The 22,096-nt window shown below is 50.3% G+C and overlaps 1 protein-coding gene across 2 annotated transcripts in view; it reads right to left on the reverse strand.

The window, feature by feature from the left end:
• GPR161 (G protein-coupled receptor 161) overlaps positions 1-22,096 on the reverse strand; it is a 49,238-nt gene that overhangs the window by 15,581 nt on the left and 11,561 nt on the right. For both annotated transcript variants that reach the window (XM_058660604.1, XM_058660603.1), the window contains exon 2: positions 1,539-1,956. In XM_058660604.1, the coding sequence (XP_058516587.1) occupies positions 1,539-1,912 (374 nt within the window). In that variant the 5' untranslated portion in view covers positions 1,913-1,956. The remainder of the gene's footprint in view (positions 1-1,538; positions 1,957-22,096) is intronic.

A 22,096-nucleotide genomic window follows, 5' to 3' on the forward strand; every position in this document is an offset into this window, starting at 1 on the left:
TGGGATCTCGGGGCTTTCAAGGCGAGGACTTTAGCCGCTAGGCCACGCCGCCGGGCCCTCCCATTACTTTTTATACTGGTTTTATTGCTGGGAGAAACAAAGAAGCAGAGAAGATGACTGACTCACTCTAACCAATGCCTTCCTCCTCCATCCCCTGCGTGGCCACAGAAAGGATTCCGGAGGACGCCCCGAATCCCTACCACTCATCAACTAAAAATACAGTTGGTCCCAGGTCTGGCACCATGGCCTAGTGGTTTAAGCTTCTGTCTGCAGTGCCAGCATCCCACACAGGCCTCAAGTTCCAGCTGCTCTACTTCTGAACCAACTCCCTGCTAATGCACCTGGGAAAGTGGCAGAGAATGGCCCAAGGCCTTTGGACCCTGCACTCACATAGGGGACCTGGAGGAAGCTCCTGACCCCTGGCTTCAGACCAGCCCAGCTCTGACAGTTGCAACCATTTGGAGAGTCAACCAATGAACAGATCTCTCTGTTTCTTCTCTCTGTAAAATAAAAATAAAGACATTCTTTAAAAAAAATACAGTTGGTGCCAAAAAAAAAATAGGCCAAGGACTCATGTCATCCATGGACAATTTCTCTGCTAACTTCCTTCTCAATTTCTGGCAAATCACAAAGGCCTTCTTTGTCGTCCTGCTGCCCCGCCCCAGCTTGAGATGAACGGCCGTGACCATCAGTACAGTGCAGCACCTGACGGGCTACAGACTCCCTGCCCGAGTCCACGAGGCTGGTGCACCTGGATGTGCCGGCACGGCCTGGGGATCAGAAGGCCTGTGCCCTGTCACAGCCACTGCTCGCTAGGCACCAGCCGGGCAGAGGCCGAGCACCCACATCCAGTGTCTTCCCAAACGTCCCTGCCTCTGAGTCCGGGTTGCTTATCTTCCTCACCCTGGATAGGAAGGGTGGGAGGTTGCTTCCTAAGTGAACCCCAGCAGACAAGTTCCCACCGACTTGCCCAAGCATGGCACAGCCAGGCAGTGTGTTGCGAAGAAAGCACAGCTGAGGCAGAAACCTGGACCCAAAACCTACCCCAGCATCTCAGCTTCCTCAGCCTCTGCTTCAGACACTCAGAGGTTTGTAGACTGCCTGTATCCACTTAAGAGAAAGCCAGGGCTGGAGGCAGGAACTCGAGCTGGGTCTCCCACATAGGTGACAAGGACCTACAGGCTTGAGCCATCATCGCCTCCCCGAGTGCACGTTAGCAGGAAGCTAGCTCGGAAGCGAAGGTGGGACGTGAACCCTGGCATTCTGACATGGGGTGTGCGTATCCCAGCAGCACGTTCAGTTGCAATGCCTGCCTCTAGATTTTCTTCTTTGCTCAATGGAACTTTTTTCTAAAACTCGCATATAAAACCAGAGGTTCAACCAGAGGTGTTCTGGTTGAAGTGACAGAAGAAGAGGCAAAATTGAGCCTGCTTATAGCCACCCATGCCCCAAGCAAAGGCCCTAGTCGCAGGACAGTGAGAAAGCCATTGACTCTCACTCCGCCATTCCCAGCTGTCTCCACGGGGAGTTGAGCTTACCGATCGATGGCAATGACCCCGAGGGTGAGCATGCTGGCCGAGCTGATGAGCAGGTAGAGGAGGGCGGAGAAGTTGCACCAGACCACACCAAAGATCCATTCCCTGCGGACGGAGCTGGTCACCACGAAAGGCAGCACCAGCACGGACAGCAGCAGGTTGGACAGGGTCAGGCTGAAGACGAACTTGTTGCTGAGGGTGAGGAGGTAGGACTTCTTGTACAAGGTGACCACGATGACCAGGTTGCCCAGGCAGACGAAGACAGTGATGATGATGATGGCGATGAACTCTGTGATGATGACGCCCCCTTCACCAGCTTCCTGCTTGGTGAGGTTACTCAGCTCCTTTCTGTGGCCAAGCGAGGAGTTGAGGCTCATGGTCAGCGCACCGTGGCGTGGGGTAGGCAGAACATGCTGCACAACTGGAGAAGCAAGGCAGGGTTGGGGGAGTGGGAGGACACCAATGAGATCATGTGTCACACGAGGGGCCGCGTGCAGTGGCCCGACTTCCCCGGCCGGTCTCTCCCTACTCACACTCTCTGTTGGTAGACTGTGTCCAGCCACCCACTTGCATTCGGCTGGAATGTTTTCTCCCTCCATTTCCCCCCCAAAGACTCCTAACTTAATACCTTGCATGTGCTTAAGAATCATCCCCAGGCCCATTCCTAGGCTCTAGCACTGGAAACCCTGGTCGTGGAGAGAAAAGGGCTTTGCCTGAGAAGTTGCATTTTGAGCCAGAAGTCTGGGGCCGGGGGCAAGGAGGGTCCCGTTACAATTGATCTGTGGGAGTCACTTGCAGACCGCTGCTTCGGATCCCGGCTACTGAGGGTAGGCTCAGAGCTGGCCAGATCAGCACCGGCTGGCAGCTTGCTGGAGAGGCTCAACAGTCAGGAACCCTCTAGCGTGGAATTCAAATCTGCGTGTTATGTGGTCTGTGCTAATTCATGTGCAGCCTCACGTCTGCTAGGAAGACGATCACAGAAAGCACCTGCCAGTTAAAAACACAGATGCTCCCGAGAAAGGCCACGGAGTTCCCAGAGCAGCTGATACTGGGACGCGTCTGTGCTCTCGGCACAGCCGGGAGAGCGCTGGGAGCCCATGCTCACTGTGTATGTACACTGTGAACACCCACCTGAAGTTCCCCCTTCAGGGGCGACACCATCCACAGGACCCCACTCTCAGGAACGCACTCAGGATCTTGATCTCCGGTTGATGCATATTAACATGAAAGCCTATAGATGAAAGTCTCCCTAACACTTCATCTACTTCCGTGAGCCAAGAAATCCCACAGACTGCTTACCCCACCTGTTCTCATTCTCCACAAACAGAAGACACCAGGATGGAAGGATTGCTTTCTGAGAGTCCAACGACAAAAGCCTGAACGACCAGTGTGCGCAGCAGCAGGGCCCTGTCATGCCTCTGTCCAAACCCTGCAGCTGTGGGGAGCAAGGAACTCGGGAGGCGGCAGCCCTTCCCCCACCCAGCACTCCTGCATGCCAATCAATACTCCGATAGGGGGCCCTGCCTGTGCCGACACTTATACCCACCCATGCTAAGCCTGCTTTTGGCAGCAAATAATGTGGATCCTCTTCTCGACAGCCTTCAAATACTTCAAAAGTGACCTGCCCTCCGCTTCCACATTCCGGGCCCCCAGTGCCTGCTCACGTGCCCCATGGGGCTTCCAGACCCTCCTCTGGCTCTGCTTCTCCACTTTGGACTTGCTCACGGGAGACCACACTTCTCCTTGATTTATGGCCCCTAAAACTAAACAAAGCATTCTGCATGTGGTGGTCTGGCACATACCAAGGCCAGAGAGGGCACATTTCTTCCCCTCTCCTTCCTGTTTCTCTTAGAATGCATGTGCTTTGAGCAACCCATTACCCCCACTGAGCTTACATAAGTGTGTGGTCAACCAAACCCAAGGTTTAGACACATGAAGCTGTGTGATGGCAGATGTCCCCAATCCTGAACATATGGAATTAATGCTTCCAAGCCAAGGTACAAAACGTTATTTCCACTAAATATTTTTTTTTTTTTGCATTTTGGCCCATATTTGCAGGCTGTTAAAATATTCTGAATTTTGATTCAATTATGCAACATTTTAGTTATTTCCAGCTTTGTGCCATGAATCTACTTTATACGTATGGCCATCTGCGTCTCTGTAGGGTGGCTTCTGGTTTGGGTCTAAGATGGAGGTACCCCGTTTTCGTGGGCTCATGAGGAAATCAGGGGGTGTCTCTGAATCCATGCCTTCATTAGCACGCTACTCTTGTCTGACTGGACCAGGGGTTATACGGTGTTTAAGTAAACACACTCTGAACCACTAAACAAGTGAAAACCAAAATGAGGCAAAATAGTTACAACTGCCATCACAAGTCAAGAACCTATCATCCTAATTTATAAAGAATTCTTTCAGAAATGCAGTGGAAAAAAAAAATGAAAACCAAGATGGAAAATCAGGGAAAAAACATGAACAGAGTTCAAAGAAAAAGATGTAATGACGGTGTACAAAAGAATGCCTTTTTAAATTTTTTTTTTTAGATTTATTTTTATTAAAAAGTCAGATATATAGAGAAGAGGAGAGACAGAGAGGAAGATCTTCCCTCTGATGATTCACTCCCCGAGCGGCCACAACAGCAGGCACTGTGCCGATCCAAAGCCAGGAGCACAGAGCCTCTTCTGGGTGCAGGGTCCCAAGACCCTGGGCCGTCCTCGACTGCTTTCCCAGGCCACAAGCAGGGAGCTGGATGGGAAGTGGGGCTGCTGTGATTAGAACTGGTGTCCACATGAGATCCCGGCGTATGCAAGGCGAAAACTTTAGCCACCAGGCTACCACGCCAGGCCCACAAAAGCATGTTTTAAGGTCTTTGAAAATAAGACATGAATGTTAAGACTACACTGAGATGTCATTTCTTGCAGACCAGCAAAAATGTGGTAGCACCCTCGCTGGTGAAGCTCTAGAAAGGAGGTATAGAACTTCATCCCCAATAGGAATGGAAAATGCACAGCCTGAGTGCAGGGCCTGGGGAACTACACACAGATGCACCTCGGCTTGGCAGCCACCTTGCAGGTCTAAGGCCACAAAATCACTCCTGCACCAGGGTATTTCATTCATGGAGGCACAGTGGAAATTACTGAGAAAGGAGTTGCAGAACACAACACATCAATATACATACATATGCAAATGTACATTAATGCATTCATGTATGCAAAAGGACACAGGAAAGAAAGGTGAGGAAGTAAGATGGAGATGGAAGTAAGAAGTTTTGTAATACTTTTGATTTTTAAATCATGTAAATGTTTTATATTCTTAAAATGTGAAATCAGGGCCTGGTGCGGTAGCCTAGTGGCTAAAGTCCTTGCCTTGAACGCACCAGGATCCCATATGGACGCCAGTTCTAATCCCAGCAGTCCTACTTCCCATCCAGCTCCCTGCTTGTAGCCTGGGAAGGCAGTAGAGGACGGCCCAATGCTTTGGGACCCTGCACCCGTGTGGGAGACCTGGAGGAAGTTCCTGGCTCCTGGCTTCGGACTGACTCAGCACTGGCCTCTGCAGTCACTTGGGGAGTGAATCATTGGATGGAAGATCCTCCTCTCTGTCTCTCTTCCTCTCTGTATATCTTACTTTCCGATAAAAATAAATATATCAAAAAAATAAATCAAAGTGGATGCAAGAAGTAAACTTCAAATTGATTGCACAGGAACAATAAGCCAAATGACTTGTGAATTATTGTGAATTATGCATCATATTATTTATTATAAATTATTCTAAATAAGTCAAATGACTTATTATTCGATTACTAACATAAGCACACAGAGAAAAGAACTGAGTAAAGCAGCTTTAAATTCTTCATTTTTTAATTTGTTCAAAAGACAGAGTTGCCACCTGTGGGTTCATGCTGCAAAGGGCTAGCACAGCCAGGGCAGGGCCAGCATGAAGGCAGCAGCTGGCACTCCCTTCTCCCCACCATCCCGGGCTCCCGTGTGGGTGCTGGGGAGCCAACCAGCGGAGTCATCAACGCTGCTGCCCAGGTTGCATATTACCTGGAAACCAGAACCAGGAGGGAAGCTGGGACTCCGAGCCACGCACTTGAATACGGAGCGTGGGCACTCCAACCGACATCTTACTAACCAGTGTCCACCCCTAACTTTTCAGACACATATTTTGACAGCATACTCTGAAAGAACAAAAGAGTTACTGAACTAACTTAGTAGATGAGATGTTGTTAATGGTGTAATGTTGCAATTCTGAGCCTAGCACACTTGAGAATGCAATTGAGTACATATGTTCATGCTGAAAACCAAGTTTATTACGGTGAGACATAGAGAAACAGGAGCTGGCACAGTGGCATGTGAGTTAATCCTCCACCTGCAGCGCTGGCGTCTCATATGAACACCGGTTCAAGTCCTGGCTGCTCCCTGTGGATGGCCTAGGAAAACAGCAGAGCCTTGCACCCATGTGGGCAACTCAGAAGAAGCTCCTGGTTCCCAGCTTTGGACCAGGACAGCTTTGGCTGTTGTAGCTATTTGAAGATTAAACCAGCAGATGGAAGATGTCTCTCCCTCCCTTTGACTCTCCCTCCCCCTCTGCAACTCTGACTTCCAAGTAAAATAAATAAATATTTTAAAGTAAGAATAAAAACAGGCCTGGCACAATGGCTCTGTAGCTAAAAGCCTTGCCTTGAACGTGCTGGGATCCCACATGGGCACCAATTTGTGTCCCAGCTACTCCACTCCCATCCAACTCCCTGCTTGTGGCCTGGAAAGACAGTGGAGGATGGCCCGAAGCCTTGGTACCCTGCGCCCAGGTGGGAGACCCAGAAGAAGCTCCTGGCTCCTGGCTTCACATTGGTTCAGCTCTAGCTGTCACAGCCACTTGGGGAGTTGAACCAACGGATGGAAAATTTTTCTGTCTCTCCTTCTCTCTATAAATCTGCCTTTCCGATAAAAATAAATATTAAAAAAATAAATCTTTAAGATAGATAGATAAAAGGAGAAGCAATTTTACAACAGGACAAAGTGAACAAGACCCCATGGAGTTGGAACAGCTATTGCAGGAGCCAGCGTGAACTCACTGTTCAAGTATAAGAATAAGAACATGCCCCAGGAAGTTCCTCAGAAAGCAACCAGAAAGATAAAGCAATGGGAAATACGAAGGGCACAGGAAGAAGTGTGCAAGCATAGAGTTCCTCACTTGCTACAGGAGTCTTCTGGCATCATGATAGACCGAGCTGATGGAAACAGCTCCCCTACTCCAAATGCTAAAAATGATGGGGTAAGACGATCTAAAACTCGAAAGGAAAAAAAGCTGAATCTGAAAAAGGGAGAAAAACATAGGTAACAGGAACAGAGAATGGTAATCTCACACTTGGGAGCAGGAAGGGATTAGGTCAGGTTCAAGACCCCGAGAGCAGAAGCTTTGGTGTGATACAATGCTTTGGGGCTTGCAGGGCAGGGAGATGAAGCCGATCTCCCAGGCTCCAAGAGGACTTCCCTGCTCTCGGAAGAGAGATAAGGAAAACTCCCACGGGTGAAAGGCAACACCCACAACAGTCATTTACCTGAGACACTGGGTGTAGTATCAACGTGTTTTTCCCCATGAGAAATCATCCACTAAGACCTGCGCTATGCTGCTAGAGGTTCCAAGTGTATAAGCTTTCCACGCAGCAGAAGTCCAAGTTAGTAAATCCTTGTAAACATGAATGCAGAAGGGCTCTCCAGGGGCTTTCCACACTCACAAAGCAAACCAAAACCAACTTGATGAAAGTGAGCCTACAGCACAAGCCAACCAATCGAACAAAGAAGCAGGAGAACTAACGATCTAAGGGCTGGAGACAATAGGAAAATATGAAAGAAACTATAAAAGAAGTGCAATTAAGCCTTTAAAAGGCAAAGAAGAAACCGCAGCGAAAGAATAGGATATTGTGGGGAAATAATAGGCTATTGTGAACAAGAACCAGGTCAAACTTCAAGAAGTGAACATTTCAGTCATTAAAATGACAAACTCAATGGTTATGTTAAAAAAAAAAAAGCAGGTTAGCTAAAAAGAAGGATGGTGAACTGGACGAGCCTGAGGAAATGACTCAAAATGCGGTCAGAAATTAAAAATATGAAGGGAAGTCAGGAGACAGAGAAGGCAAAATAAAAACATCCAAAATGCACCCTTTGGCAAGGGAGCCGGAGAGAAAGGCAGGAGACACCGTTGTTGGTCTACTCAAACAAAATTGTGGGTTTTTAAATTTTTTTTAAAGATTTCTTTATTTTTATTGGAAAGGCAGACATACAGGGAGAAGACACAGAAAGATCCTCCATTCACTGGTTCACTCCTCAAGCGGCCGCAACAGCCAGAGCTGAGCTGAGCTGAGCTGAAGCCAGGAGCGTCTTCCAGGTCTTCCCTGCAGGTGCAGGAGCCCAAGTTTTGAGGCCACTCTCCTCTGCTTTCCCAGACCACAAGCAGGAAGCTGGATGGGAAGCGGAGCAGCCAAGACACGAACCAGTGCCCATACAGGATGCTGGTGCTTGAAGAGGGAGGATCAGCCAGTTGAGCCATTGTATCAGCCTCAGTAAAGAACTCTTGTCCTTCAAGTTCTATAATACCATTTGAGAGGCGGGGAAGTATATTGTTGAGGCAAGCAAAAGCTGCACGGTTACTAATAAGTCCTAGGATATACTTCATGAAGCAGGAAACTGAACCCAGACACAGTGCTGACATAAAAAAATCAACTTGAAAAGAAGTAAATATGTGGAGAAATTTAAGTAAGATCCGTAAGGAATTTTTTTTTTTAATTAAAAATTCATGGACCTGGCGGCGCAGTGACCTAGTGGCTAAAGTCCTCACATTGAACGTGCCGAGATCCCATATGAGCACCGGTTCTAATCCCGGCAGCTCCACTTCCCATCCAGCTCCCTGCTTGTGGCCTGGGAAAGCAGTCAAGGACGGCCCAAAGCCTTGGGACCCTGCACCCGCGTGGGAGACCTGGAAGAGGTTCCTGGTTCCTGGCTTTGGATCAGCGCGGCACCGGCCGTTGCGCTCACTTGGAGAGTGAATCATCAGATGGAAGATCTTCCTCTCTGTCTCTCCTCCTCTCTGTATATCTGACTTTGTAATAAAAATAAAATAAATCTTTTTTAAAAATTAAAGATTCATTTATTTGAAAGGCAGAATTATGGTGGGGGGAGACCTGGGGGAAAGAAGGGAACTGCCATCCACTGTTTCATTCCCCAAATAATTGTAATGGACAGAGCCAGGCCAGGCAGGAGCAGCCAGGAACCTGGAACTGCATCCAGGTCTCTGGTGTTGGTGCAGGGTCGCCAGGACTTGGGCCAACCTCCTCTGCTTTTCCAGTAGAGCCAGAGAAGATGACCCCAGTGAGTGCTTGGATCCTGGCAACCTAGATGGGAGATGCACGGAGTTTTAGGCTGGCAGTCATGACCATTTAGGAAATGAACCAGCAGATCAAAGATCTCTCTTTTGTCTCTTCTTCTCTGTAATTCTGCCTTTAAAATCAATAAAATAAGTTTTCTGTAAAAGTTCAGACTCAAGAGGTTAGGGCTGTGGCATAGCAGATAAAGTCACCACTTTCGGCCACTAGCCTACCGCACCGGGTCCCAGCCGCTCTGCTTTCTATGGGCCTAGGAAAGCATGTCCCTGCTAGTGTGCCTGGGAAGGCAGAGGAAGATAATCCAAGTACTTGGGGCCCTGCATCCGTGTGGGAGAACTGGTTTAAGCTTCTGGCTCCTGGCTTTGGGCCTGCCCAGCTCTGGTCACTGTGGCCACCTGGGGCATGAATCAGCAGATGAAAGTCCTCTCTGTCTGTCTCTTCCTCTCTCTGTAACCCTGCCTTTTAAATAAAAAGAAATAATAGAAAAAAAAATTACAGGGGCCTGCACTGTGGTGTAGTAGCCTAAGCCTCTGCCCCACATGGGCGCCGGTTGGAGTACCTGGCAGCTCCACTTCCCGTCCAGATCCCTGCTAACGGCCTGGGAAAGCAGCAGAAGATGGTCAAGGTCTTGGATCCCTGCACCCACGTGGGAGGCCTGGAGGAAGTTTCTGGCTCCCTGCTTTGAATCAGCTAGGCTCAGCTAATTGTAGCCACCTGCGGAATGAAGCAGCCAATAAAAGACCTGTCTCTGCCTTTCAAATAAAAGTCTTCTCTGAAAAAAGCAGAGATCTTGAAGTGCGGCCCCTCTGCTGCTTTTTAGGCATAGACGCCCAAGCTGACTTCTGTGTCCTTGTTTAAAAGACGAATGTTGTCTTCCCCGTGGTACAGTGAGAGCGGAGCGAGCTTGTCAGACAGGCCTAGAGCGGAGTCTGGCACACAGTACCTCCACCGCCTGCTCAGTCACCCTTTGAAGAGCTTGGAAAATGACCCTGGTCTTACTTTTCAATCATGTGCTTTGAGTGAAACCAACGCCACTTCCAGCCTCGCGGTCAGCTCTTGATCTAGAGTGGTCCTGTGATGGGTCTAGTCCTGGGATGGGTCCACGGATGGTCACATGACCCCTAGAGCTCCGGCTGAAACTGTTGGGAGACAGATCGGCCTGACCCAGGGGCTGGTGTGTGGACAACATACTAACTGAGCTGCAAGCGGGGAGAGCCCAGCAGTGGATCTGGGGCCCAGCGCACAGCTCTGCGATGGGAGCTGCCCCACTCCAGGAAGCCCCTTAGAAGGGAACTCAGCAACACAGGGACAACATATGATGGCCCAGACTTGGGGGTCCCTGTGAGGATGTGGGGGTCAGCAGGCAGGACTTCCACTCCACTCTAACAAGGAGCCACAGGGCAGCTCGAGACACAGCTGCCCTCCCAAGACTCCTCTGGGGGAAAAGTTTCCTTTAGGTTCAAAGTTCTCATCTTCACTTTAAGATTTATTTCATTTAGCTGAAACACAGAGTTACCGAGACAGAGAGGAAGGGTTCCAGGGAAAGATCTTCCATCCTCTGGTTCACTCCCCAGAAGGCCACAAAGGCCAGGACTAGGCCAGGCAGAAGCCAGAAGCCAGGAGCTTCTTGCAGGTCTCCCATGTACGTGGAGGGCTTCAGGACTTCCAGCCATTTTCCACTACTTTTCCGAGCACATCAGAAGGGAGTGTGATAGGAAGCAGGGCTTCCAAAGTCATCACACACAGCATCTTAACCCACTGTGCCACATGCTGGCCCCAGTTCTCTTCTTCATGCGTCTAGGTGAAGTAGTGCTTCACTCCCCACTCTGCTTCCCTGCGGGGGCTGCAGTCCCAACTGCCTTAGAGCAGACTGTATCATTCCATTCCCTGTCTCCTACCACCAAGGTGTGGGAAGAGCTGGCCAGCCTGAACAGGTAGGACCTCCCGATGCGCTCCTCTAAAGAAATCAGACGGAAGAGGTTGGAATAAAGCAGCCTCCGGGGTCGGGGGTGGGAAGGTGTTCCTCCCAAGGAACACCAGCCGCAGCAGCACGGGACAGGTCAGGGGTACATCAGCCCCTCCAAGCCCCGGATGCCCCGCACATCAATCACCAGCAGGGCGGCACAGGGGGCGGAGGCAGAAACGATTCTAGCTAGCACCTTGGTTTCCATGTCAGGCAACTGAAATGAAGAGCTCAGGTCCCCACCCCTAGCCCGCCCACCAGCCAGGCCACGCAAGCCAGGCCCAAAAACATCACAGGATGCCTGGGCCTCCACACCCATGGAGGTCAAGCGCCAGGTGCCAGGGCCTCCTTCTTCCTCCTCTCCTTCCACCCAGTGGCTTCACCCTCGCAGCCTCAGCACATGCACCCCAGACCAGCCAGCTCCAAGCTCCCTGCAGTGCACAGCACATTTACGTCTGCCCCAGAGCAACACACACCTGGACACGCCCCTGTTCTGAACTCCCTCCACAAACAGAGCAGGTCTGAGCACAGGGCCACTTGAGAAAAGTCCTGGAGGGAAAGGAACTGAAGCCGGAGCCCGGCTTCCAAGCACCCAGCAAGCCCACTGTGGAAGGTGAGTTTGCTAGGGAGACATCTGGTTTTCCAGGTTCTTGCAACACAGACTCGTTGCTGTTCACAACTCCCTTGTGCAAGCAGAGCTTAAGCCTGCAGTCCAGGGTCCTCCCCCAGCGTTTGCCATTGACTGTCACTCTGTCCGCCAGGATCGTCAGCAAGGAGTCTCCCACAGAGCTTGCCAAATAGCCAAGCTCTCAACTCCCCCAGGACAGCCATTCCTAAGCTTGCTTAATTCTTAGCAAAGAGTCATCACTCGGCCTACCACTCTGCAATCTATGCCACGCTTTCAGGCCCATCACCTCATTCGATCTTTGGAACAGCGCGTACAGGCGGCTAGGGATCCCTTTCCTCCCAAACACTGGAACTGGAGAGCTTGGGTTCAAATCCCAGCTCCAGCCCCTGTGGGCTTTGTGACTCTGGGTTAATATCTGCAGAGAACAGTGCTCAGGACCACCAGGTGTCTGAATAAACGGAGAAGCAGGTTTGGAAAGGTGAAGCGATCAGTTCAAGAGACGGCAGACAGCTCTCCAACTTGACCCAATCCGCTGTATGTATCAAGCGCCTCCCTTCACCAAAGCAGGGCAGATTCCAAACAGCCTCATCAGCAGCACACACCTGTCCCTCCTCCAACCCACAAGGGCCCTCTGCTCCCATCTCCACACGTTTGCTCATTCTCTACTCGGAATACTGTCTGTGGGAGGAATCAGTGAATAACATTTGTTAAGGCCAAAAAACTTGTACTAATCTATTGGTCTAACGACGTTATTAAAAATAAATAAACGGGGGCTTGGCACAGTGGTCTAGTGGCTAAAGTCCTTACCTTGAACGCACCGGGATCCCATGTGGGCGCCGGTTCTAATCCTGGTGACCCTGCTTCCCAAAGTAGTCTAGGATGGCCCAAAGCCTTGGGGCCCTGCACCCTTTGTGGGAGACCCTGAAGAAGTTCTAGGCTCCTGGCTTCAGATCAGTGAAGCTTCCTGCACCCACATGGGAGACCTGGAGGAAGTTCCTGGCTCCTGGCTTCGGATCAGTGCAGCACCAGCCATTGCACCCACTTGGGGAGTGAATCATCAGACAGAAGATCTTCCTCTCTGTCTCTCCTCCTCTCTGTATATCTGACTTTGCAATAAAAATACATAAATATTTTTTAAACTTAAAACTAAATAAATAAACGGGTCCAGCATGATGGCTAAATGGCTAAATCCTTGCCTTGCATACCACAGGATCCCACAGAGATGCCAGGTCGTGTCCCAGGTGCTCCACTTCCTTTCCACCTCCCTGCCTGTGGCCGGGGAGAACAGTGGGGTACGGCCCAAAGCCTTGGAACCCTGTACCCACATGAGAGACCCAGAAGAGGTTCCTGGCTTTCGATTGGCTCAGCTCTGGCCACTGCGGTCATTTGGGGAGTGAACCAGCAGACAGAAGATCTTTCTGTCCGCATGTCCTTCTCTCTGTAAACTTGCCTTTCCATTAAAAATAAACAAGTAAATGAGGAAAGGAAGAGATTGAGGCTGAAACAAGATAAAAAATACTCCGCCACAACCCCGGCCTTGGTAATAATTTGCACATGACACTAAAGGTGCAGGAAACAACAGAAAATAGTAATAGAAAAAAAAATGGGACATAATGAAAATCCAGGAATTTTGTACTATCAGCAGAATACAAAGGCAGTCCACAGGAGTGAATACATCTACAAATCATATATCTGACAAGCACTTAATGTCTATAATATATAGGGAACCCCCAACACTCAACACCAAAGTTACGATCAACCCAGTAGACATTTCTCCAGAGGCAGGAAGATTAGCACTAAGCACAGGAAGACACTCCAATCATTGGGCGGTCAGGGAAATGCGAATCCAAGCCACAAGAATAGACTCCTTTACGTCCGCTGGTAAAACGAGCGTCATGCGCTGATCAAAAACTGAATTGTGCGCTGCAGAAACCAGGCCTCCAAGGAATGTCTGTACATCCGCATTCAGAGCAGCAGGGTCAGAATCGCTAAAACGTAGAAGTGTTCCCAAATGCCCATCAATAGATGGATGGATAGGCAAAGCTTCAATGGAATATTACATACCGGCAACCTCTGAGACAAGCCACTAGCGGATGTCAGGGACGTTACGCTGGGTGGAGGAAGCCAGCCACAAAGAAGACACACTTCATGATCCCACTCAGATATTTACAAGCAATAAAAATTATAAAGACAGACAACAGAGCAGGTGTCAGGTATGGGCAGGAGAAGGGGACAGCTGTTGTTCAGGGGGTATGAAAGGTTCACTTTTGCAAAACGGGAAGAGTTCCGAGGAGACACGGTGGACACAGCTGTCCCCAGGGGACAGCCCTGGATCGGTATCCTGCCGTGACTGAAAACACGGGAGCATTTCTCCTGAACTTCGGCCCACACTGTCTGGAATCCCACGAAATGAAGGAAGCCAGCTGTCTTCACGGCTACTGACTCACTGTCAGAGACAAGGAGACCCTCCGAAAACATCAAGTCTGGGACAGGCATTTGGCACGGCCGGCAAGTCATCGCTCGAGACACTTGCACTCCACAACCCAGCACCCAAGTTGAGTCTTGGCTATTCAGCTTCCAAGTCAGTATTCCAGCTAATGCTGGAAAGCAGCAGACAAATGCTCAAATACTTGGGTCCCTGCCAGCCACATGAGTGGCCCTGATGAAGTTCTGGGCTCCTAACCTCAGCCTGGCCCAATCCTAACTCTGGCAGAAATCTGAGAAGTAAATGAGTGGATGAAGGTCTCTCTCTGAATCTGTGTGTCTGCTTTTTAAATAAAAGTAAATATGCAAATACAATTAAAAATAAGTAGTAAAATAAAGCTCAACACTTTTTAAAAGGAAAGTACACTGGGCCCGGTGCAATAGCTTAGTGGCTAAAGTCTTAGCCTTGTATGCACCGGGATCTCATATGGGCACTGGTTCATGTCCCAGCTGCTCCACTTCCCCTTGCAGCTCCCTGTCTGGCCTGGAGAAGCAGTCGAGGACAGTCCAAAGCCTTGGGACCCTGCTCCCACATGAGAGATCTGGAAGAAGCTCCTGGCTTGGATCAGCTCAGCTATGGCTTTTGTCGCCAGTTGAGGAGTGAACCAGTGGATGCAAGACCTTTCTGTCTCCTCCTCTCTGTAAATCTGCCTCTCCGATAACAAATATATAAATCTTGAAAAACACAAGCATACTGTGGCTCCGTGGGCTGCACTGCCACTCGCAACACATGCACACGTCCGCTCCAGCTCCCTGCTAATGCATCCTGGGTGTCGCCTCCGATATCTGGGCCCCTGCCGCCATTGAGGGAAGCTTGGCTTGAGTTCTGGGTTCCTGTTTTCAGCCTGGCCCAGCCTTGGCAGCTGCAGGCATTTGGGGGAATGAGCCAACGAACTTTCTCCCTCCCTCTGCCCCATTACTCGGCCTTTTAAGTAAACAAAAATTCAGATATAAACATTTAAAAGGCAGAAAAGAGGAGGGAGGGAGGAAACCGATCCCCTGTCTGGCCTGAATTATTCCTCCCAAGGGACTCATCCAGCAGAGCCTTCCAACACCGAGCCCACTTAATGAAACCGTCTGTGGAGCTGCCGCCACCCTGGTAGATGGCACTGCCCAGGTGCCAGGCTGGGAAGAGCCCCTCTAAGAGCATGTGCTGTGGCATGCTGGAGAAGGTGAGGAACATTCAGCCCCAAGCAGAGTTGGACTTGCAGGGCTGGACTCTCAGAGTGTTTCCAAAGGGCAGCTGGCCTCCACCCCAGGCCTCCAACAGCAACCCTCAAGGCTGCCCTTAACACCCTCGCGTTTCCCAGCCAACCCAAGCTGAGCCCCGGAAAACCCGCAAACAACACAGCCCAATGAAGGGGACTCACACAGGGAGGGCACTCCAAGAGGCATGCTGCTTTACAGGAAAGGGGAGGGAAAGGCAGGTGCTGCCGGACCAGAGCTCCAGGAGGTCTCTGAAAGAGCAGCAGTGCTCGCCACGGAGCTAGCTTCTGTAGCAGGTGGCTCGCACAAACCTTCACTGACACTAGCCCTTGGCCACACTGCCTGAAGCTGGGATCCCAACGAGTCCCAGAGGCAAAGCTGGATCACTCCAGGTCAGACCTATCCATGGCCAATCCATGGCTACCTGGCACCAGAAATGGCTCTGGGGCTCCCAGGCTCAGGGTCTTCTCAGAAGACCTTGCTCAGACGGAGAGGGGTCCCATGCCGCTGCCCACAGTTGCAGACTCTTGCGCCCACTGATTGCCCAGCATCTCCATCTGCCTGCACAGGCATCGCAAATCTAAGGCGTGCAAAACCAGGTTTCCGATCTGTGTCCTCTCAAGCTTGCTCCTTCCACATTCCTCCCCATCTTGTGATGGGATTCCCCAGCTCCACCCGCTTCCTGGTGCTCAGCCATAAACAATGAAGTCGCTCCTTGTTCCTCACACTCCCTCACACCCCAGATCTGGTCAACCAGCCAATCTGTTGACTCTCCACACAGCTGGAACGTCTTACTCTTCCAACCCCACGAATGCAGTGGGTCCGAGCAGCAGCATCTCGGCGACTGGCTTCCCACTGGTCTCACCCCTTCTGCTGTACCCCCCCTTTTCTCAACACAGCCATCAGGGCGAGCCTGACTAAAGAGGGGTCAGAATGAGTCACAGCTCTATCCAAAACCCCGACAGGACTCCCAGGTGTGCTGCAGTAATCCCCAGGCTCTCACCCAGCCTGGCAGCTCCCGCCAACGTCTAACTGCCCCTAGCCCTCCAGTAACAACCAGCACTATTGCTTCCACTCCACTATCCTCAAATGTGTCCAGCGAGCCTCCCACTCAGGGCTGCTGTTCTTACCGGTCTCTGTGTCCCGACTGCCCCTGTCTTGGAGCTACCTTTGGGGGCTGCTGTGACTTCCTTTGGCTGTTCGGTCATCTTTTCAGCAAAGCCTTCCCAAGCCCACATCCCATAGCATCTCACGCCCCGCTCCAACACTCCACGGCTCCACCCACTGCTCTCCTTTCCTCTTTGGATGTTCGCCCGTTTGATTTATGTTGTAAATGTCTCTCTCTCACAAGACTGGAGGTTGTGGAAAGGCACCAAGAACGATGCCCAGCACATGGTAGGCACCCCATATACAAGACAGGCCTGAACAGACAACACAGCGCTGGCTACTCTGGTCCCCAGGCTTTTCTCATCTCAAGACTATTTCTGTGCTAGGGAAATAGCAGGCACTATTCATTGTCTAGAACAGATGCGTTCTTTTCTTTCTTCTTTTTTAAGATTATTTATTTATTTATTTATTTATTAGAAAGTCAGGTATACAGACAGGAGGAGTCACAGAGAGGAAGATATTCCATCCCTTGATTCACTCCCCAAGTGGCTCCAACGGCTGGAGCTGCACTGATCCGAAGCCAGGAGCCCGGAGCCCGGAGCCTCTTCCAGGTCTCCCACACAGGCACAGGGTCCCCAGGCTTTGGGCCGTCCTCAACTGCTTTCCCAGGCCACAAGCAGGGAGCTGGATGGGAAGCGGGGAGGCTGGGATAAGAACTGGCGCCCATATGGGATTCCAGTGTGTGCAAGGCGCGGACTTTAGCTGCTAGGCTACCGTGCTGAGCCTGATGCATTCTTTTCTTAACCCTACCAACAGAACTGTCCTATGATGTAGTACCAAGTGTGCCTATGAAAATACACAGAGACTGGGCCCGGCGCCGTGGCCTAGCGGCTAAAGTCCTTGCCTTGAATGCCCCAGGATCCCATATGGGCACTGGTTCTAATCCCAGCAGCTCCACTTCCCATCCAGCTCCCTGCTTGAGGCCTGGAAAAGCAGCCGAGGACAGCCTAAAGTCTTGGGACCCTGCACCCACATGGGAGACCCGGAAGAGGTTCCTGGTTCCTGGATGGCTCCGGATCAGCACAGCACCGGCCGTTGCGGCTCACTTGGGGAGTGAATCATTGGACGGAAGATCTTCCTCTCTGTCTCTCCTCTCTGTGTATCTGACTTTGTAATAAAAATAAATAAATCTTCAAAAAAAAAAAAGAAAGAAAATACACAGAGACTTCCTCACAGAGCTCGGGCAGGCCACTGAGATCCAGCTACAAGGTGCCCTCTGAAAATCCCAACACATTTCCTGATCCAAAGAGATGGACCGACTTGTGGTTTCTGCCTTCCTCCTTTTCTGCTCACCCAACCGGAACTCAATCCAAGTTGAAGGTGAAGGAGTCATTTTCTGACCATGGGCTAGAAGCCTCAGGCAATGCCAAGTACTACAGTAAAACAGCACCCATAGAGTTTCCCTTATGTACTGTTACAAGCACCCATCCCTAGCTAGAAGCAAAGGCTGCAGGTGGGAAGCGGGATGCTGAGGAAGGGAAACTATCCCAGGCGTGAATACCATGCTGCAAGCCAACAGCCAGTGCCAGGGCTACCACTGCTTGCAACACCTGCATCCCATACCAGAGTGCAAGTTCAAGTCCTCGCTGCTCTGCTTTCAGTCCAGTTAATGTCTGCTAATGCCCAAGCAGAGCAACAGATGTCCCAAGTGCTTGGGCCCTTGACTCGTGTGGGAGACCCAGATGCAGTTCTGGGTCCCTGCCTGCCCGTTGTGGTCATCTGAGGAGTGGAGCAGGGCATGAAAGACCTCTTTTTCTGGAGCCAGTGTGGTGGCTCAGTTGGCTAATCCTCCGCCTGCAAGTGCCGGCATCCCATATGGGCACCAACTTGTGTTCCCACTGCTCCACTTCTAATCCAGCTCCCTGCTCATGGCCTGGAAAAGCAGTAGAGGATGATCTAATTCCTTGGACTCTCCACCAGCCTGGATGACCCCAAGGAGGCTCCTGGATCCTGGCTTCGAATCAGTTCAGCTCCAGCCATTGCAGCTGCTTAGATAGTGAGCAGCAGAAGGAAGATCTCTCTCTCTGATCCTCTTCTCTTTGTAAAATCTGCCTTTTCCAATAAAAATATATCTTTACAAAGAAAAAATATCTCTTTTTCTGTCTCTCCCTCTCTGCCACTCTGGCTGTCAAATAAATGAAATAAATCTTTACAACAAATGTTACGGTGAAGTTTAAAGAAGAAATGACTGGTTTCAGGGGGTCTTGACTTACCCACCCACCTCCCCCTCCCTTCACTCCAGCCTCACCCTCCTCAAGCCCCACTGCACTCAATCACACAGCCCAACTGCCACCTTGGCCCACAGTAACATGAGATCAAAGCAGCAATTTCGACGGCTAGGACAGAACTGCCAGTCCCCAATTCTTCTTGACCACGCACGCAAACCTGAGCCAATCTGCAGGAAAAGCCTCACTAGAGATAGCCAAGTTATCTGAATTGAGAGGGATTTTTTTTTCACCATTATGCATCAAAATTCTTTCAAACCTTTAAGCAAACCTCTACCAGATAATGTGTACAAGACATCCTGATAGGAACCAGTGCCGTGGTATGGTAGCCTAAGCCTCTGCCTGTCATGCTGGCATCCCATACAGGCACAGGTTCATGTTCTGGCTCCTTCCCTTCCAATCCAGCTCCATTGCTATGGACTGGTAAAACAGTAGAGAATGGCTCAAGGCCTTGGGCTTGTCCCACCCATATGGGAAATCCAGAAAAAGCTCCTAACTCCTAGTTCCTGGCTCCTGGCTCCTGGCTTTGGATCAGCCCAGCTCTAGCCACTTTGGCCATTTGGGGAATAAAGCAATGAATGGCAGATCACTCTCTCTGGTTTTCTTATCCATGTGAAACTTTGCCTTTCAAAAAAAAATTTTTTTAAATAAATGCTCAGGTTTATTTGTTTAAATAAGTGTTGATTTTCATGAAGATTCAAGGTCACCATATGCCAAGGCAACATGGAGGCGAAGCCCTCAGAGTTTAACTCTAACACAAATCACTTTCTTTGGAAATCCAAGTGGAAACTGACAGCTTGCCCAGTCACTCAGCTCCTCTGTCAGCCCACAGGAAGGAGAGCGGTCCCCGCTCACACCAGATGCACCTGGCGTATTCTCTGTGTCCTTTTTTTATACTTTCTCCGCTACTTATTCCAGCCTTTGGTTGTCCCTTTCTCCCCACACAAAGCACTCGCTGTAGTTTCCCTTTGTCAAGGCTATTAAAGGTCTGTGTTGAGTAAGCTAACGGCCTCCTGGCAGAGGGCTTCAACGCGAAGTTCTCCCAACAGAGCTGTCATTTCCGCCTGCATCTTTGCAGCATGCAGACTTTCCACTTCTCAGTACTTTGCAGACACATGGCACGGCCCAGGTAACAGTGGCACAATCCAGAAAAACAGCCCAGAGCTCAGGACCTAGCTAGAATATTGTTTTAAGCTGTGATGGGGGGGGGGTCGGGAGTAGTGCTGAATTTAAAACAAGATTGCTGAGTCCCATTAAATTTTACACCACCAAAAAATTAGGTATGGAAGTGGAGACAGAAAAATCCATACTAAAAGTCCGTGATTAGAATCTTACACCAAGACTGAGAAATATGCATGTCTTAAAGAGACCACAGGTGTGTATGAAGAAGACATTCACATGGGCTCATGCAACAGTGTCAAGCGTCACTATTTCCTGGGTATCTTCTTTCCCCTTACTTTTTTCTTTTCTTCTTCTTTTTTAAAAGATTTATTTATTCTTACTGGAAAGGCAGATTTACAGTGAAGAGAGAGAAAAAAAAAATCTTCCATCCACTGGTTCACTCTACAAATGGGTGCAATGGCCTGAGTTGAGCCGATCCGAAGCCAGGAGTCAGGAACTTCTGGGTTTCCCATGCAGGTGTAGGGTCCCAAGTCATTGGGTCATCCTCAACTGCTTTCCCAGGCCACAAGCAAAGAGCTGGACCAGAAGTGGAGCAGCTGGGACACAAACCAGAGTTCCTAGTGGGATGACAGCACTGACAGGCAAAAGATTTGTCAATTGAGCCATCACATCCTTCCCCCCCCCCTTTTTTTTTTTTAAGATTTTTTATTATTATTGGGAATCCGGATACACAGAGAGGAGGAGAGACAGAGAGGAAGATCTTCCATCCGATGTTTCACTCCCCAAGTGAGCCGCAATGGGCCGGTACGCGCCAATCCGATGCCGGGAACCTGGAACCTCTTCCGGGTCTCCCACGCGGGTGCAGGGTCCCAAAGCTTTGGGCCGTCCTCTCCTGCTTTCCCAGGCCACAAGCAGGGAGCTGACATCCTTCCCCTTTTATTCTTAACTTCTTTTACAAACTCGCCTAAGTCAAACATTCTCAAATCATGGGTAGTAGCTGGTGTAAGGAGTCTTCCCAACCAAATCCCTCCCATGCGCTGTCTGAAGACCCACTGACTGACGCCTGGCCTTATGGGAGCTGTTATTCTGCAGACGTCTACACATGGTACTGTGGTCAGGAGAATTCAGGGTCTTTGCCTACTTCGTGATTGATTCACAGCAGCTTTTTGTCATTTTCACGAACTGAAGAGACACTCAAGGGGCAGGAAAGGATCCCTGTGGCCTGGGGGAAGCATGGGGAACCCCAGCAAGAACCATCGCTGGTTCACCTCCCCCTTATTGCCACCCCAGCACTGGCGTCCCCAGAGGTAGTTCCACATGCCATGACAGACACGAGGCCGTGGCTGCACCTCACCACCACGGTGAGCCCTGCCATGTGTGGTTTTCATTGGACAGTTAGTCCCCATCATGGGTGCCATGTCTTCTGACAGCTAAGCAGGCTTTCTCCTCCAGTGCTTAGGAACGCTTCCTCAGCTGCCCATCTGACACCTCAGCAGCTTTCAGCGTGAAAATCGACTTAAATTCGATCCCCCTACCCAGGAATGTCTATTTCAGTCTGCTAGCCAACGGACAGAACACAGCCTTGGGGATCACAATCAGAATTGGACCTGAAGTCCAAATTATTTTTTAAGATTTACTGATTTTTATTGGAAAGTCAGATATACACAGAAGAGAAGAGAGAGAGGAAGATCTTCTGTCCGATGATTCACTCCCCAAGTGGCCACAATGGCTGGAACTGAGCCAATCCGAAGCCAGGTGTCAGGAACTTCTTCCAGGTCTCCCACACGGGTATAGGGTCCCAAGGCTTTGGGCCGTCCTCAACTGCTTTCCCAGGCCACAGGTAGGGAGCTGGATGGGAAGTGGGGCCGCCAGGATTAGAACTGGCAACCATATGGGATCCTGGCGCAAGGACTTTAACCGTCACACTATCATGCTGGGCCCGTGTCTCTTAACCTCTCTAAGCCTTAATTTCTCCACAAAAAAAAAAAAAAGTCAGTAAACTGAATCTTGTTGACATGATTGTTGAGAGACACCACTAAGGTAAAGACCACTGGCACAATGGCTGTCAGGAAAGAAACCCAAAACATGCTTCAGAAAGTTATATAAGATCTGAGGAGAAAATTCAATTTGCGGGGTGCCCAGCATGATGGCTCAGTGGCTAAATCCTCACCTTGCACATGCCAGGATTCCATAAGTACAGCGGCTCATGTCCCAACTGTTCCACTTCCCATCAGGCTCCCTGCTTGTGGCCTGGGAGAACAGTGAAGGATGACCCAAAACCTTGGGACCCTGCACCCACATAGGAGACCCAGAGGAATCTCCTGGCTCCTGGCTTCAGATCAGCTCAGCTCCAGTTGCTGTGGCCACTTGGGGGAGTGAACCAGC

Source organism: Ochotona princeps, chromosome 2, assembly GCF_030435755.1.
Source record: "Ochotona princeps isolate mOchPri1 chromosome 2, mOchPri1.hap1, whole genome shotgun sequence".
NCBI lineage: Eukaryota > Metazoa > Chordata > Mammalia > Lagomorpha > Ochotonidae > Ochotona > Ochotona princeps.